Below are 15,261 nucleotides of genomic sequence, written 5' to 3' on the forward strand. Positions count from 1 at the left end.
CCCGCCGCCTTGTGGCGATGAGGAGGAGGAGGACGGCGCCGAGGAGGAAGAGGCTGATGGCGGCGGTGAGGAGGCAGCAGGAGGAGGAGACCCCCCGAAGGATGAAGATGATGATGGTGGCGGCGGCGAGGAAGCACCAGCAGCACAACAGCCGGGATTAAATTTACCAAAAAAAACCCAAACCCACCAGTCTCTTTTTTTATTTTTCCTTTTTTTTTGCCTTTTTTTTTTTTTTTTTTTTTTTTTTTTTGTGAGGGCTTCTTCATGTTTCTTCCCTTTGCATTTTCCGAACGAACCCTCTCAGCGATCGCAGCCCTTTCGCCTGGGGGAAGAGGCCTCCTCCCCGCCCCAGCTCCCACCTTGGCTCCCTGCTTCTCCGCTGCCGCCCTCCCGGAGCCCGAGGGGCAGAAAAAGGGGAACTTGGCCCCCCCTTCCTCGGCCAGATCCTCCTTGCTCGCTCTCGGCCTTATTGTTGGTCGTCGGCTGACTCGGGGCCCCAGAAGAAGGTGAAGGCTTTGCGGTTCACCCCCCACCGTCTCTCCGCTCTGAGTGATTGTCTAAAAAAGAATTAAAAATGGCCGAGAATGTGGTGGAGCCGGGCCCGCCTTCAGCCAAGCGGCCTAAACTCTCCTCACCGGCGCTCTCCGTGTCCGCCAGCGACGGCACAGGTCAGTCTGGGGGCCCAGGCCCTCCCCACCTCTCCGTGCCGCAATTACTGCCTTTTTTCTTCCCTCTTCTGCCGAAATCTCCTCCCTTTGGCCCCCGTGAGCTCGTGCCTGCCTTCGGCCTTCCTGCCCGTTTCTCCCGTTTTCGCTCCGTTGGAACCCAACGGCTTTAATGGCACCGGGAGGGTGTTGGGATGTTTCTGCTCTTCTGGGGTTTTTTTTGGAAGTGGTAGAAAGCAAAGCTGTTCAGTTTATTGTGCTTTTGATGAGTGGCAGATAAGACTTAACAGTTTGTCATTTTCGTGCCTTTCACAATAGTTGTTATTACTGAGCTCCTCGCTATGCGTATGCCTCCGGTGCCAGTGTCAGAAATACGAAATAGTGCTAAAGATGATGCTTTTGTACACTTCGTTCTTGAATTACGGGTGTACGTTCGTACGCGCGAGTGTGTGGCTGGTTTCCTATTTTATTTTGCGTATACAAGGTTTTTTTCACAACTCGTTTAGAAATGTGATTTATTTCTCCTTTCTTACGTGCAGTGTGCTGGTTTGATTTACTTTTTACAATCCTTCTTACTCTTCCTTGCAGAAGGATAGCTAAAACCTGCCTTTTCTGATTCAAATAGGCCATGGACTTAAGGAAAAAAAGAGCTAAACGAAAAATCCAGATCCCAAGCTTGGGACGTAAGGTTTATCGGGATCCTTACCTTCCTAGAAATGGAATGTTCTTTCACCTTACTTGCGTTGAGAATCAATATGGAGTGCAGTTCATCTCCCATCTCCCATTTCTTTGCTGCAAGACCAAAATGTCTGAAATTCCCCCGTAGACTTAGGGGCGGTGAAGATAAAGGGGCTTCTCTGCGGTCCTTCAGGGGTCTGCGGTGGTGTTGTGAAGGCAAGGTAGAGAGGTTGGAAACCTTGGGTGTCTCAGTCCCTCGGGAATATGAACTGGTTGTACTGGGAGAGGGGGATGAGGAACAAAGGGCTGTTGAGCTTTTTAATGCTTCTTGTGAAGCAGATGAAGTATTTGGTGTCGTTTTGCTCTGAGAGCACTTGGTTACCTGTCCCACAGGAGTTTCTTTGAACTCACTTCAGATCTTCGCAGCCTGCGGGATACGGAGGAGGCCTCCTCCTGCCCGTCTGGTGAGCGGTGGCGTTTCTGAAGCCACTGGTGGTCGTCTTCACTGCAGTGAAAAGCTGGCAGAAAAAGGAAGAGCTGTTTGTTTGGTGGTTTTAGTTTTCTTTTTTCTTTTTTTTTTTTTCCAAAAAGCTCCTCATTTGACAAGAGGTTTTAGTAGCTGGTTTTTGGTTGAGCGGTGGATGTGTTTCTGCTTGGAATCATCTCCAAAATTCTTACTTTTGCCTTCTCCGTTTTCGGTGAGTGACCAAGAATGAGTTTTGAAAAGTTTGTGTGTAACTTCTCGAGCGTATAAGGTAGAGGCAATATTCTGTTGGAACTGGAGGACATGACTATTCCTAATATCAACAGGTCTCCAGTAAGAGCGTAGAAGAGCCTTGGAGAAGCTGCTCTTCAGCTGGAGCTACTTCTTGGGAGTTTTGTGCCAGACTTGGAAACCAGTACTTAATTCGGTAGTAACCGCTTTTAAGTTGCCTTGATGGTGGTTATCTTGGTCTGTTCAGAGAGGTGAAATTAAAATGTATTTTGTGAGAGAAGTCCTAGTGCTTGAAAAATACTAAAGACACATTTTGGTTCAGATGAACGCACGTTCCTCAGTCAAGACATTTGTGGTGAAGGAAGGTCTGGATAATTTGTGAATGTATTTCAGTTTAGCAGGTGCAGATTTTCACAGAATAGTCTGTTTTAATTGCTGCCTTACTGGGCAGCTTAATAAATGAACTTTTCACAGTTAGGGTGAAACATTTTGGGATTGTTGGACAGTTTCAGTAGCGGACAAATAAGAGTTTTTCTCAGAGTGTTTGAGATTGTCATCACCTGATGGCTGTGCTGAGGGTTATCGTGGTGCAAACGCTTTACATACGCTACATAAAACTGACTGAAGGATTCTTACTCTTCTGGAAATTTTTGCTGCTGTTGTTGACCACCGATTACCGGGATTTGGGACAGTTCCATTTTCTGTGCTTTTTTAACGTGGTATCCTGTCTGTTTCTTTAAATAAAATCAAACCTTTTAACCAGTAAGTGTGTTTTGAGGGTTACAGTTTTTCATTTGCTGCTTTAGAGACCGCAGGGTTTTTTGTCCCACTTTTGCTGTTGTGGGAAACTGCTTTGAAGTTCACTTATTTTTTTTTTAACCTATCTGCTCAAATTTCTTTGAAACGGTGCAAACCGCTTTCATTAAGTAAATTCCACTTATAGAATCCATACCCACTCCTCAGTTAATTATAGCAAATAAATAACATGGTGCTTATGTACTTACTCAAGCACTCGTTTTAAAACTGTTAGATTCACAGCATCGTTAGAGGGAGGGAAGGACAAGGTAAGAGACTGGCACTGTTGAAACTTCTTCCAGCACATGCGCAGGGTGGATCTTGCGGCCGGTTTCTTTAGCTGTTAACTTTGACTTGCTTCTTACCCTGAAATACTGTCTTGGCTTGTTAGACACCTAAAACCAATGACTGACTAGTTACCTTATTCCCAAGCTTGCAGTTGTTAAGTGTATTTATATTGAAGACTGATTTGAGTCTAATTCACTCGTGTTTTCACTGTGAAGTTGGATGATACAGATATTCTTGGCTTGGTATGTGCTAGATTCCAATGTTGGTGGCTTTCTTCTAAAAAGAAGTCGCCAGAGATTGTCCTAATACGCTTGATTTATGGTCAGCAGCCAGATAGAGCTGCGTTTCCCTCTGCATCTCCTTCTGTCTTAAAAGTTTTACTGTATTAGTGTAGTTTTGAGTTGCTCTGTGAAAGCCAACTCCTTCTGAAGGAGGCAAGAATAACATTAGATTTGGGGGGAAGCTGAAATGTTTGCAGCCCGTTTTGTAATAAGCTTTTTGACATAATTTAGAAAGCCTTGGTGTTGTCGGTGTTGTGCAGTGTATTGGAATTTTTGAACGGTCTCGTTTTGTTCTTAAATGTGTAGTTCTAGAGTAGCTTGGGGAGCAGGACTGTGTGGATTCTCTTAAACTGCCAGAGGTTTTCCTACGACTTTATTTGGATGTAAACGTTGTGGTGTTACAAAGAATAAAGGTGATTATGCGTAGATCTGGTGAAGCTTTCCAAGGGCGATTACAACTTTTACAGTGCCATCACCTCGTGTAGTTACAGTATCCTTAGCATGGGCGGTGATGCTCGCTCTTCTGCCCCAGCGACGTTGACAGGACTACTCCGCCCGTGTCGCTCGTTGCGCTTGCCTCTCCCCGGTGTTAGGAACACCGTTTTGATACCTTGTATCTCGGCTGAGAAGACTTTCTTAAGCCTTGTGTTAGCAAACTGGCCTACGCCCGTCTGTTCCCCACCACCACGGCTATGACAGAGTGATCAGTGCATCCCGAAGAGTTGCCTCCTTGAGTAAAGGACTGGAAGTCATTCATGAAGATACACTTTCTTAACTGGGTGCCTTAAACCAGTGATATTTTTGGGGTTTTGCCTTTTTATTTGCGAACCCCTCTTTTTCCTGCAGTAATGCAGCTGCGCTGAAATCGCCGCTTACGGATTTCTACGTGGCACGTTCGGGAAAGGAAAGTTTAGTCATGTTTTACCGCCTCCCCCCCGTAGAAAAAACCTTTGTTTCTGTGACCTGGGCGAGCTTTTCGGGCTCTAGGTTCAGAAGCGCTGTGTTTTCATCAAGGAATACAGACAGAGCATACCCTCTGCTGCGGCGTGGCTGTGTGGCATCGTCTCTGGGTTGGCACGTCGGAACAGGGGTTTAAGCAACTTAGTGTTTCTGGCTTGCTGTGACACCGGCAGTCGGTTTTCTACAGTTAGTTGCCCTGTGTGTTGTGTCGGGGATCGGCGTACGTGTTTGTGATATGTGCCTTAACATCCTTCAGTTTGCTATATCCAGGAGTCCTGCTTTTCTGAGCAATAGCACATCTTCCATCTCTCTTTCAGTACCCATCTCTTGTGTTCCCTTATTTTCAGGAACTGCTTCTGACCTTTAAAACTATACTCTCCCTTACATCAAAGGTCTGAGACTTGTAACGAAACTTCTCGCCTGGACTGCCGCAGTTTTGACTGATACTCATCTTTTATTTGTTCCAAATGTATCAGGATGTTTCTTTGCTCAAAATGAATCATATCAATCTTGTCTCGCTGCCTTTTCCAGAGGCATCTGCACGGTTTTCAATTCTGTTTTCAGACAGCTATGGGTTTTTTTTTTCCCTAGTGTTTGTATATACTCCTTTTAAAATGAAATGCTTCTCTCAAATCTGTTTCCTGGCTAATGTTTGACCAAGTCGTTAGCTACATTTAACTTGCAGCCATCAGCTAATATTTTTATCCCTTCTTGTTGAGAGCTACATTTTTTTTTTCCTAATTATTAGTTGTCAGGAGATGAGAGATGCCTTAAAATCGGGTTTGATGAATGGCATATACTCTAAGTCGAGTATTGCAGTGGTGGATGCTCGTGTGGCAAAACCCCGAGCATCTTTGCCTTGTAGCTAAGTACGTTCTCAAAGTAACTGCATTAGGAATCAATTTCAATCAGGTGAATTTAAGTCTGCAAGATTTTCTTTAAAAAGTAAACTGATTATTCATGTGGTGCTTAGTGACTTTTTCAAGAAAATCTTTCAGACTTTGGAACCTCACAGATTTCCTGAGTGCTGTAACTCTGCTTTTTTGTCTCCTTTCACCAAGTTCATGGTGTGTATGTGTGTGATACACGTGTGCACTTCTGAGCAGTGCTAGAAAGGTACCTAATTTTTAAAGAAGTATCTGCTATAACACAAGGACCATACACACTGCGATGTAAAACTGAATCTTGAGCACGAACCAATAAAAAAACCTTTGAGACTAGAAAACAGGTTTACAGTTGCAGTTTAAAAATACAGATTCGCAAACTTGGCGTTGCAGGGGAAACCTTTGTTGCTGAACTTGAGGATTTAAATCCTGGATTAAAAAAAAAACCAACCCAAACCCTACTCATTTCTGCATCTTGTCCCCCAAGAACAGGGTTTGGATTTAGTCTGGAAGGTGTCTAGTTCAGGTTATCGGGCAGTTGTGTATTTGCAGAAAACCAGAGTTTATCTGGGAAGGGTCTAGCAGACTGTAGGGTTTAGCACACCTTTTTAGGGAATGTGGGTTTCATAAGGTTTGCTGAACTTCTGCTATAGGAATTCTGGGTTCTTGTACCTTTACAACTGGGAGAAAATGGCTTTATTACTAGATTTTAATTTTGTCTGATTTAGCATGTATTTCTTGCATCTTCTCTGTAGGCTGTTTGGTTATCTCCAGTGTGTCACCTCCGTGTCTCGCTTCGCTGCTCGAGCAGGAGCAGCCTTTCAGTGCTTGTTCCAACAATGTAACGATACTACCTTAACCTTTCTCATCACCCCAAGTAGTGCCCCCCTGCCCCCACCCCCCGTGAGGGCTTGGCCAAAAGTCATTTAGATTTACTGTATGACAAACGGGGGAATTCTGCTGTGTAGGTTTCACTGGTGGGTAAACAACACACCTGTCCCCAAGGATTTGGTTTTTCCTGTCTTTACTTAAACTGTAGCAGCAGGCTCAAGTAAAATACATCTGTCCCTGCATATGGCTGTGTGCACTGACAAAAAACTTCCATGGTGACATTGAATTTGTGGAACTTCAAGTAGAACTTGAACTACGGTAACTCACGGAAGTCCTCTCCCTGAGTAGTAAGTGATGTATCTGGCGTGACTTCGTTCTCTTCCTGAATAACAAGTTTTCTTAAAATGGATTGGCACGTGAATGTATTTAAAGTTCTGTTAACAACTTGACGTGCTGTGTTCCTCCGCAAGCATTCATTTCTTCCAAAACCTTGAAGAAAACGAGAGAAAGGAGTGCTGAATTCTGATGAACTCAAATCCTGGTGACTTATGGTTTAGTCAGCGATGTCAGGTGTGCTTACAGGAACGGCAAGGAGATGAAATCGTGGTCCAAACTAAGATATGCATTAAAAAAAGTGCAAGTTAGGTACAGGGCCTTCAAAACCAGCACAGCTTCTTTTCTGTTATTGGTGATTGTGAGATGGGGCAGAGAAAGATTTTCGCTTTTTGCCATTTGATGGTGTGAAACACTTCGGTCCTGCACCTTCTGCTGCCTCTCCGTACGTACGAGGTGTAAATACGTGATTTGCAGTTTCTGGCTTTGTAGAACTCCCAAATGCAAGTGAATAGAGAATCTCTCGTACAGCGTACTGATAATGAACTAAAATTCAATTCTTAGGTTGTTTGGGAGGTGGTTGGTTTGGTTTTTTTTATTTTTTAGAATTCTAATACTAAATTCTGGCAAAATGCTGGTGTACGGCTTTCTCAGTACAGATTCTGCTGAAGCTAAATTGCCTGTTACATATACCTGAATGTAATTTCAGGAGCTCTGTGGAATTACTAGTTCAAGATAAAGAAGTCTCAGCTGCTGACTTCTATTGTTTGTTTACTTGTATGTATTTTTTTGTACATAAATTCAGCATTACCTTTTGGGTTTACTCAGGACTAACGTTGAATGAACTCAGATCAGTAATACTCAGGAAACTGGCATGGCTTTTGGTAATTGTATATGCAGATTGCATCATTTCAAAGTCATCCTTAGCTTGACAATGAAGTGAACTTTACTCTTTTGAAACTGATTTGTAATCTCTTCTAAAATGAAACTGATGGAGTGTGTGTGTGCACATAGGGGTGTCTGTATCTCCCTCCCTATCCGCACGTACCCTTTTTTTGGCCAGCGGTGCAGCAGACCAGCAAGGCATCTCTGCTTGCCAGACTTGTGTGCATGGTGGTCCGCAATTTGTGACTCCCAACTGAAACGCCATTCTTGCTATTTCAAGGCAGCACAGAGCAGCAGTAGGTAACTTGAGGTGGTCTTATGGGAACTTCAGTGGCATGCAAAGGATAGTCTTGGGAATAAGACTACTAATTTAGAGACGTTTCACTAAAGCTGAAGGTAGCCCAGTGAAATTTCTGCAAATAGCAGCATGTTTGCAAGGATGTCAAATGTGTGACTTCAGCATTTTGGAATTAAAATACCAAAATTTCATCTTGTTTGGGCCATCGGTGATGGCAAGACTAGTACCTTTGTATTGTGTTAGGTAACGGCACGAAAAGGCAGGTACATGAACAGTGGCTCTGAAATTCCCCTTTAAGTAGTGTTGAACCATTAAACACCCCCTATCTTGATCCTTGCACCTAGTCTTTTCCATGGGTTTATGCCACTTCTGCTTCCCTAGAACAGCTACAGTTCCATATACCAGAATCATAACTGTTGAATTTTCACCATGGTTTTCAGTGGTAAGCACCTGCTAACATCTGTATCTCTAAATATTGGGGTTTGAGGAACTTTGAATAATGAAAATGAAGACAGTTTTTATAAATACAATTTTCTTCTGAATGTGCAAAAAGCACGCATTAACTAGAGCACACATTAACAAAATTGGCGGGGCGGTTGATACCAGTTTGGGATAAACGTGACTTAAACTTGGAGATTGTAGAGACATTGCAAGATTGAGACTTTTTGCCTTAAACAAGAGTTGATGTGTTTGACACCAGTGTTTGGACATGAATTGGGATAGCTTAAAAATGGAGCGAGCGACATCTCAATTTTAGGACTTCAGTAGACGTTGAACGATAAGTTGTTGCCTCTTTAGAATTATTTGTTTACGCTTGTAAAATGCTTATGCCTGGTTGTTAGGAGTAATAATGAAACTCTGTGCATTCTAGCCCATTCTAGTCCAACGAATTGGACTTTGACCACCAAACATTCGGTTGTTTTTACAAAAATCTGTGCCTGTAGTTGTGCGACACTGTGACGCACCAACGTGTTTTGTGCCTTCGTGTTTGTTGTCTGCCAGGGGGGTTGAGTATGTCCTTTTTAGATGTGTCTTCTGCCTGTGTTCTTTGCAGATTTCATTCAAATTGGCAAGTTGCTTGATGTAGTGAACAAATTCAGGTCTTTTTTGGGTTAGCAGGGGAGGAAGGAGGCGGTGCTTCTCCAGTTTCTTTCAGGGAACAGAATTAATATCGGAGTCTAATCCTGAAGATTTTGTTGCCCAAATAGAGTACTATAGAATAAGAGTTCTCCGTAACTGTTGCCTAAGCGATAGTGAAGAGCTCTGCATCATACTTCCACTTCGGGGGTGAGTGATGATTTGGGTTATATAGGGAGCGATGTCCTAGCAATGCGGAAGCAGTGGTTGCAATGATGTATGTAGACCTTGATGTTTTAGGCTGATGTTGAATTCTTACTCCTTCCTTTTGCATCAGATTAGTAGTTTATTTCTACATCTTTAAGTTAGGTAAAAAGGTTTGGCAGGGTTTGTGTTACCGTTGGGTAATTGTGGCTTCGTAGAGGATCTATATGAAAAGCATTCTCCTTAATGGGCTTTAATGGCAAGAATAAATCTCATCTCCCAAGGGCTGTATAGCGAGTTGTCTCACACCCACCTGGTAGGAATCTTAGCATTTTTGCCTCTTTCTTAGACGTGGTTTGGTTTTGTTGGTGTTTTTTTACTGCCTGTTAAAGCTGTCTGAACAGGTCTGCCTCAATTCTTTGCCATTGCAGAGGCCTTGGGAATTCATTACTTTCTTCATTAGCACTTTGTTTCAGGTCTGTGCCTCACCTTTGCTTCTGTTTTTTCATGGATATTTCAGAATCGTCCTGTGAGAATGTGTCTCCTTATTTTGTTCTGCCTTTTTGTATTTTTGTCTTGAGTTCTGGCTTGCTTTTAAAAAAGCGTTTCAGACAATACACTTTAGGTCTTGTAGTGCTGGTGCTTGACTGCAAGCTTCGGCAGCTGGTTTCTCTGGAATATTGGCTGTACCCTCTGGGCACCTTCTCTGACATCTAGGCCCGGTTCGATTCCTGGATGGCTTTCACCTCGCCATGCAGGGAGGAGGCTGACCTCAGCAGTTTATTGTTACTCTTTGTCTGAACGTGCAGCAAAGGCACCATGTTTTCTGAGTAGTCCAACATCATCTGTGGCTCCTGTCAACCCTGTCACATGCACGGCTTGTAGTCAGCTTCCTGTATTAAGCCTTGTCCACTTGTTTCATTGTGAACCTAACGACTGTGATACAATTTGGTCTGCTGATAGGTTTGGGGAGCCCAGAAACATTTGTGCAAAGAGGTGACTGCTCAGCAGCTTTCTAATTTGATATGTCTGGGTTCAGAATATAATACAACAAATGGGAAGTAGGGACAGGAACTGTCAAGTCTCTTATCTGTAAGATCAGCGGCGAGGTAAGCACTGGAGTACCTAGTTGTTGTCTTACACGTCTGGCAGGCAGGTTTCTTCAGGTGTCACTGTTCACACGTGATGCTGTTTCTTCGGATACACCAACTCCTCTTCGAGACTCAATGTCCTGAGTCTGAGGGTCCAGTGCATATGCCAGCAACGCGTTCTTCCTCTTCCATTGCAGCCTGTGGGCAAGTTCTTAGAAAACCAGTATTATTCCCTGCAGCCTATTTGCTGGAACCAGAGAATCTCCATATTGATAGAAACGCTGGGTTTATTCAGAAAAGTGAATAGAGGTCTGTTGCCTTAATCCAGAAATGAGAAAACGGCCGAGTCATGGCTGTAGACTAGAAAGCACGCAAAAGAAACTAGCGTGTGCCACTTGAAACCCACACGTCCCTCTCTTTACTAAGTAGTTGGTATGGGTGTATTTTCCCTATGTCCTGTGCCTTGTCGGAAATCTCCACCTTGCCTTGCGTGCTTTGAGAGCTGTTACATCGCTGGGGATGCCAGGTACTCTTGCAGCAAAACTAGCTTGAAATAAATACTGACTCGTTGGAAGATTGATCTCTTGATAAGGCACCGATGTCTTACTGATTTAAGGATTTTGATGACCCACTCTGAATCTCTACTAGTTTGAAGTCCATTTTGGTGCCAGATGGGTTTCCAACCCAGGTGGGCAGTTTCCTTACATCAGATCAGACGCTGTCAAAGGCAGACTTCTTGGAAGTAGGGTCCAAAACTAAGAAAAGAATGCATAGTGTACACTGAATTTTGAGGCTTAGGGTGCAGTTCACAGTATGTAATCCAGTCTAACTGGGCTGCCATTGAAGAAAACGGATCCCCTCTATCTACTGTCTTTTCTGACCCACTTCCTCGCTACGCATCTGATGTAGCCAAGGCAAGTCAGGCCAGTTTATTACTACAAAAAAGCCTTGCTTAAATGTTCAGTAGCAGTGTATGGTTCCTAAAAGGAAGAATTATATGCCTGTTGTGTGTTGAAACTACCTTAGGGCAGACTTTTTGATTACCTACTTAGATTTTTTCTTTTTTTTTTTTTTGTGTGGAGGTATTTTCCTCCTTTTTCCTTCAAAACTTAGGTGGCAGTAGCAATCTATTCTGTATCTTGTTACTTATGGAAAGAAATACACTAATAATACCATAAATAAGATAATGTGGAGTCACTCTGTGCCACTCTGAGATAAAGATTTAGCTTTACCACTTAGTGCCTGCTTATTACTGAACGGTTTTGAGCTCTTAGACTATAATCAGACAAAAATTGGGATGTAGCCGAACAGACAGTATCTGGTCTAAGATCTCTAGGGATGATAAATCAGGTAGACAAACCTTTGCAGGACTAATCCTGCCTCCATTGTCTTCTCCCAAGATTTTTGTTAGTAAGAAATCATCTTGTGTATCCTTAATCAAATGGATTGCAAGGCTGGCAGTGGGCTCAGTGTACTGGAGAGTTAGTCAGGTCTCTGGATATTTATTACCATCATATTAAGATATGCCTTTGGTTTTGGTGTGAGTGTATGTGCCATTATTGTCATGTAGTCTGTGAGCTGCCTTGCCAGGTTTTGTATTTGTCATAGGTAGAGCTCCCTACAGTGGGCTTCAGGATATGTATTATATGTAAAAGACTGTGAAGTGGATTGCAGCTGTTGCTCCATACACACACAGAATCTTACTGGTCTTCATGGTCTTTTGAGGCTCTTCATGTTCCAGTCTGTATCTGAAAACTTCTGCTTCCTGGCAGTTGACTAAAAATGTGATTTTCATACTTGACCAGACTGTCTGGTGGCTGAAGAACACTTTGAAGTTTTGTTTTGGAAAAGACCTATAAAAACAGTAAATACACAGCAGAATATTGCATTGTCGGTATTTACTACGTATGGTTTTAGTTTGCAGCTGATAGCGTTCTTTTATGATGAGTCGTTTTGTATTATCTAGGATTAAAAATCCTAACAAGTTAGTCTTATATGGAAAGAACAGTTTGCATTTTTTGGGTGTAAAAAACTTAACCTGATTGGGATTATCTTACAACCCTTTAGTGGTTTGGTTTTTAATGTAGCCATTGATTTGTTGTGAGTTGAGACATTAATTTAAAAAAATGAAACCATTGAGACGGGACCTTTTTCTTGCTGTTCCTGGGTGGCACAGAATGACCAGGCCAGGGAGCTCAGGTAGCTTTTACCTGGATGTACTCTAGCTGGGTGTGAGCGAGTAAACCTTAAAGCTGGAATTACCCTCTCATTTATGTGGAGGGGGAATTTTAAAATGAATGAGATCTTCAGAGAAGCAGAGTTGTATTTTCTTGTGAAGAAAGATGAGCAGGTCTTTCAAAACAAGATTGCACCGCCCCTTTGCAGTGGTGTATCTGAAATCATCTAGATGGGTCTTTCTGAGAAAATACTCGGTGGTGGCTTGGAAAATGAATTAGTTCTTCATATTTAGACATTTACTGATCACTTTCGGGGGGGTGGGGTTGTGAACGCTTCATATACAGTGGTCTGATAGCAAGAAAGGTGAAGTGGGGATTTTTGGTTTGGGCCTTGCCCTGTGCTGGAAGCCGTGCCTGTTGAAGAGCAGAAGTTCCTTCCCAGCTACCATCAGTCACAGAACTGGCCTTTGGGCTGTGCTGACATCTTTGCCTCAGTGGCTGTTTCCTCGCTTGCGGATGGGAGGTGGCTGCCTGCTGCCCTTATGCCCATGTTGTAACTAGAGGGTTTGTGCTGGGTCATGTTCTGCCCAGACGCTTCACTTTTGGTTTCAGTTTTGTTTGTTCATCCTTAAGGAGATTTTTTTTTTTCCCCCGGACAGCAGACTAACTTGTGAATTACTGATAGTAGTTCGTACTCCTTCTTCACTCATGGGCTCCTTGTCAGGTTATTAGCCGGAGTGTTTTCTGGATGTAGTGCTTCAACGTTTGCATGTTAAAGGCATCTTTAAGATGGAGCTATTTAAACTGTCCTGTATTTTTTGGGTTGCTTTGTCCATTTCCTTGATCTCCCCTCTAATCTGAGGGTCTCTTCCACTGTAACTCTTCCCATGTTCATCCATATTTAATTCTTAAGCTAACCACTGAGCCTTTAAGTCTACTTTTGTGAGGAGTGTGTGTTTTGAGATGTCTGCTGACACAAAATACATCGCTTTAAATGGAGGAGAACTTGGGCACAGCTTTATTCTTCTGATCTGAAGACTCAGAAGCGAAGGAACAAAAATACCAGTCAATGCTGAAGAATACTAGTGATGCAAAAGAAAGATCAGGCTTTAGCATGTGTCGCAGGGCATAACTTTCAGCACGAGATCTACATTAATGAAGAATGGGCTAACGGATTTTAATAGTTCTTCAGTGGAAATTTTCATTCCGTCTCTGGTGCTTTGCAGTAATGATGAATATATAAATAGAGTTATGAAATCTCCTCTGTTGTGGTATACTTGCATTCTTGCCAACCTCATACCATATTTTCAGAATTCTTAAGTCATGATCTTATCTGTGATAACAGCGGAGTTTGCAGAAACTCTGTTAGTACTGGCATTTGGCAGTTTGGGTATGGTATCGTGTGAAACATTTTGAGCAGATTTCGGATGCTGATGAGCTTTTCTGACTTAGGTGCTGTTTAACTGTAGTCCTTTTCCATTAATAGTTGGACCAAGTCAACTTGCCAGCCTCTCCGGAATTGAGCCTAATTGACATTTCCTTTTAAATGCAGTTGCTGAGATAATGAGCAGTATGTTAGCTCACTGTCTAGATCTGAAGTTTTTGAAAATGCAGTGCAATAACCTCCTACAGAGCATCCATGGAATGACCTTTCAGGCAGTGGTGCTGAAGTGTTCCAATAGTTAAGATTAAAACCCCCTTCCTTTTACTAGTTATTCTCAGATTCCAAATATTAAGCTTTGCGGCCTAGTTGTGCCTAGCTGCGTCACACAGTGGCTCAGCTTTTAGCCATAAACTTCCTAGGTTATTTTTGTTTTAACTGCCATAGATTAAATAAACAGGTCAAGGTGCATGCTCCTGCAGACATAAGAACTTGTTTTCTGGAGCAAATTGATTCTGGGTACTGTGTAATATTCTTGTATCAGTACGTCCCAAACAGTAATCTTTCTCCATTTGGTTACCTTGGGGATTGCTTCACATGGGCTCTGGAGATGTAAATACAATTTTTTAATCCTAGTGTTTTCTCACAGCTTCATGGCCAGAAGGAGGGTTCCTTTGATTGTTTTCTGACAATGTGTGTTTGTTGTGGGAAGATACTGTCTGTCCACTGAAGTTCAATGGACTTTTGCAGTTCTCTGCTGGGAATGACTGGATGTAGAAGATAAAAAACCCAAAACCAATTAAAAAAACCCAACAACAACAAACCCCAAACAAAATAAAAAACCCAGAACCGCACAACCAAACCTCTTAATATTTTATAAGTAGTAAACATTTTTTTGGAAACTACATATAGTTATGCCTCTTCCAAAAATGACAGATTTCAGTGAAAGTTGAAAATTAAAGACAGTACTTTCCCATCAACCTTCTAATTCTTTGTAATAATTATTGTCTAATTCCATTGACTAAACCTGTGGGACTTTAATATAGTTTTTTTCCTCTCCTTCCTTGTCAAATTTCTCAAGCAGAGAGTTCATAGTCTGAGATATCCAGTGATCTTTCAACACAAGTTGGTGTAGGAGAGTGAAGTAGAATGTTCTTCTCTGGTTTAGACTCTGTAAAGTTTAGAATTACTGTTATCGTGACAAATCGGATAGTTTTCTATAACGACACATATGGGAAATTTTGATGGAACCTAGAAAGTGGAGGTTTGCTAGTTGCTTGAAATAAAGAAGCTAATGAACAAGATTTTTCTTCAAGACGCTATTGATTGCTCTGACCTTATAAAATTTGTTTTGTTTTTCAGATTTTGGATCACTCTTTGATCTGGAACATGACTTGCCAGATGAACTGATCAGCTCCACAGAACTGGGACTCACCAATGGTGGTGACATTAATCAGCTGCAGACCAGCCTTGGCCTGGCACAAGATGCTGCCTCTAAACACAAGCAGCTGTCTGAACTTTTACGGGCTGGTAGCTCCCCAAATCTCAATATGGGGGTTGGTGGCCCTGGCCAGGGCATGGCCAGTCAAACCCAACAGAATAGTCCTGGAATGGGAATGTTAAACAGCATGGTGAAAAGCCCCATGGCACAGGCTGGGTTGACTTCTCCCAACATGGCGATGGGTGCAAGTGGACCAAACCAGGGTCCTTCAGCCCAA

At 42.7% G+C, this 15,261-nt stretch overlaps 1 protein-coding gene across 1 annotated transcript in view; it reads left to right on the forward strand.

Annotated features, from left to right (window-relative positions):
• Nucleotides 1-574: 574 nt before the first annotated feature.
• LOC104516260 (histone acetyltransferase p300-like) overlaps nt 575-15,261 on the forward strand; it is a gene marked incomplete at its 3' end in the record, with an annotated part of 32,721 nt that continues 18,034 nt past the window's right edge. The window contains exons 1-2 of the mRNA XM_010160541.1: nt 575-668; nt 14,906-15,261. The exon at nt 14,906-15,261 is cut by the window's right edge and continues 285 nt beyond it. Of these exons, the coding sequence (XP_010158843.1) occupies nt 575-668; nt 14,906-15,261 (450 nt within the window). The remainder of the gene's footprint in view (nt 669-14,905) is intronic.

Source organism: Eurypyga helias, unplaced genomic scaffold (assembly GCF_000690775.1).
Source record: "Eurypyga helias isolate BGI_N326 unplaced genomic scaffold, ASM69077v1 scaffold1381, whole genome shotgun sequence".
NCBI lineage: Eukaryota > Metazoa > Chordata > Aves > Eurypygiformes > Eurypygidae > Eurypyga > Eurypyga helias.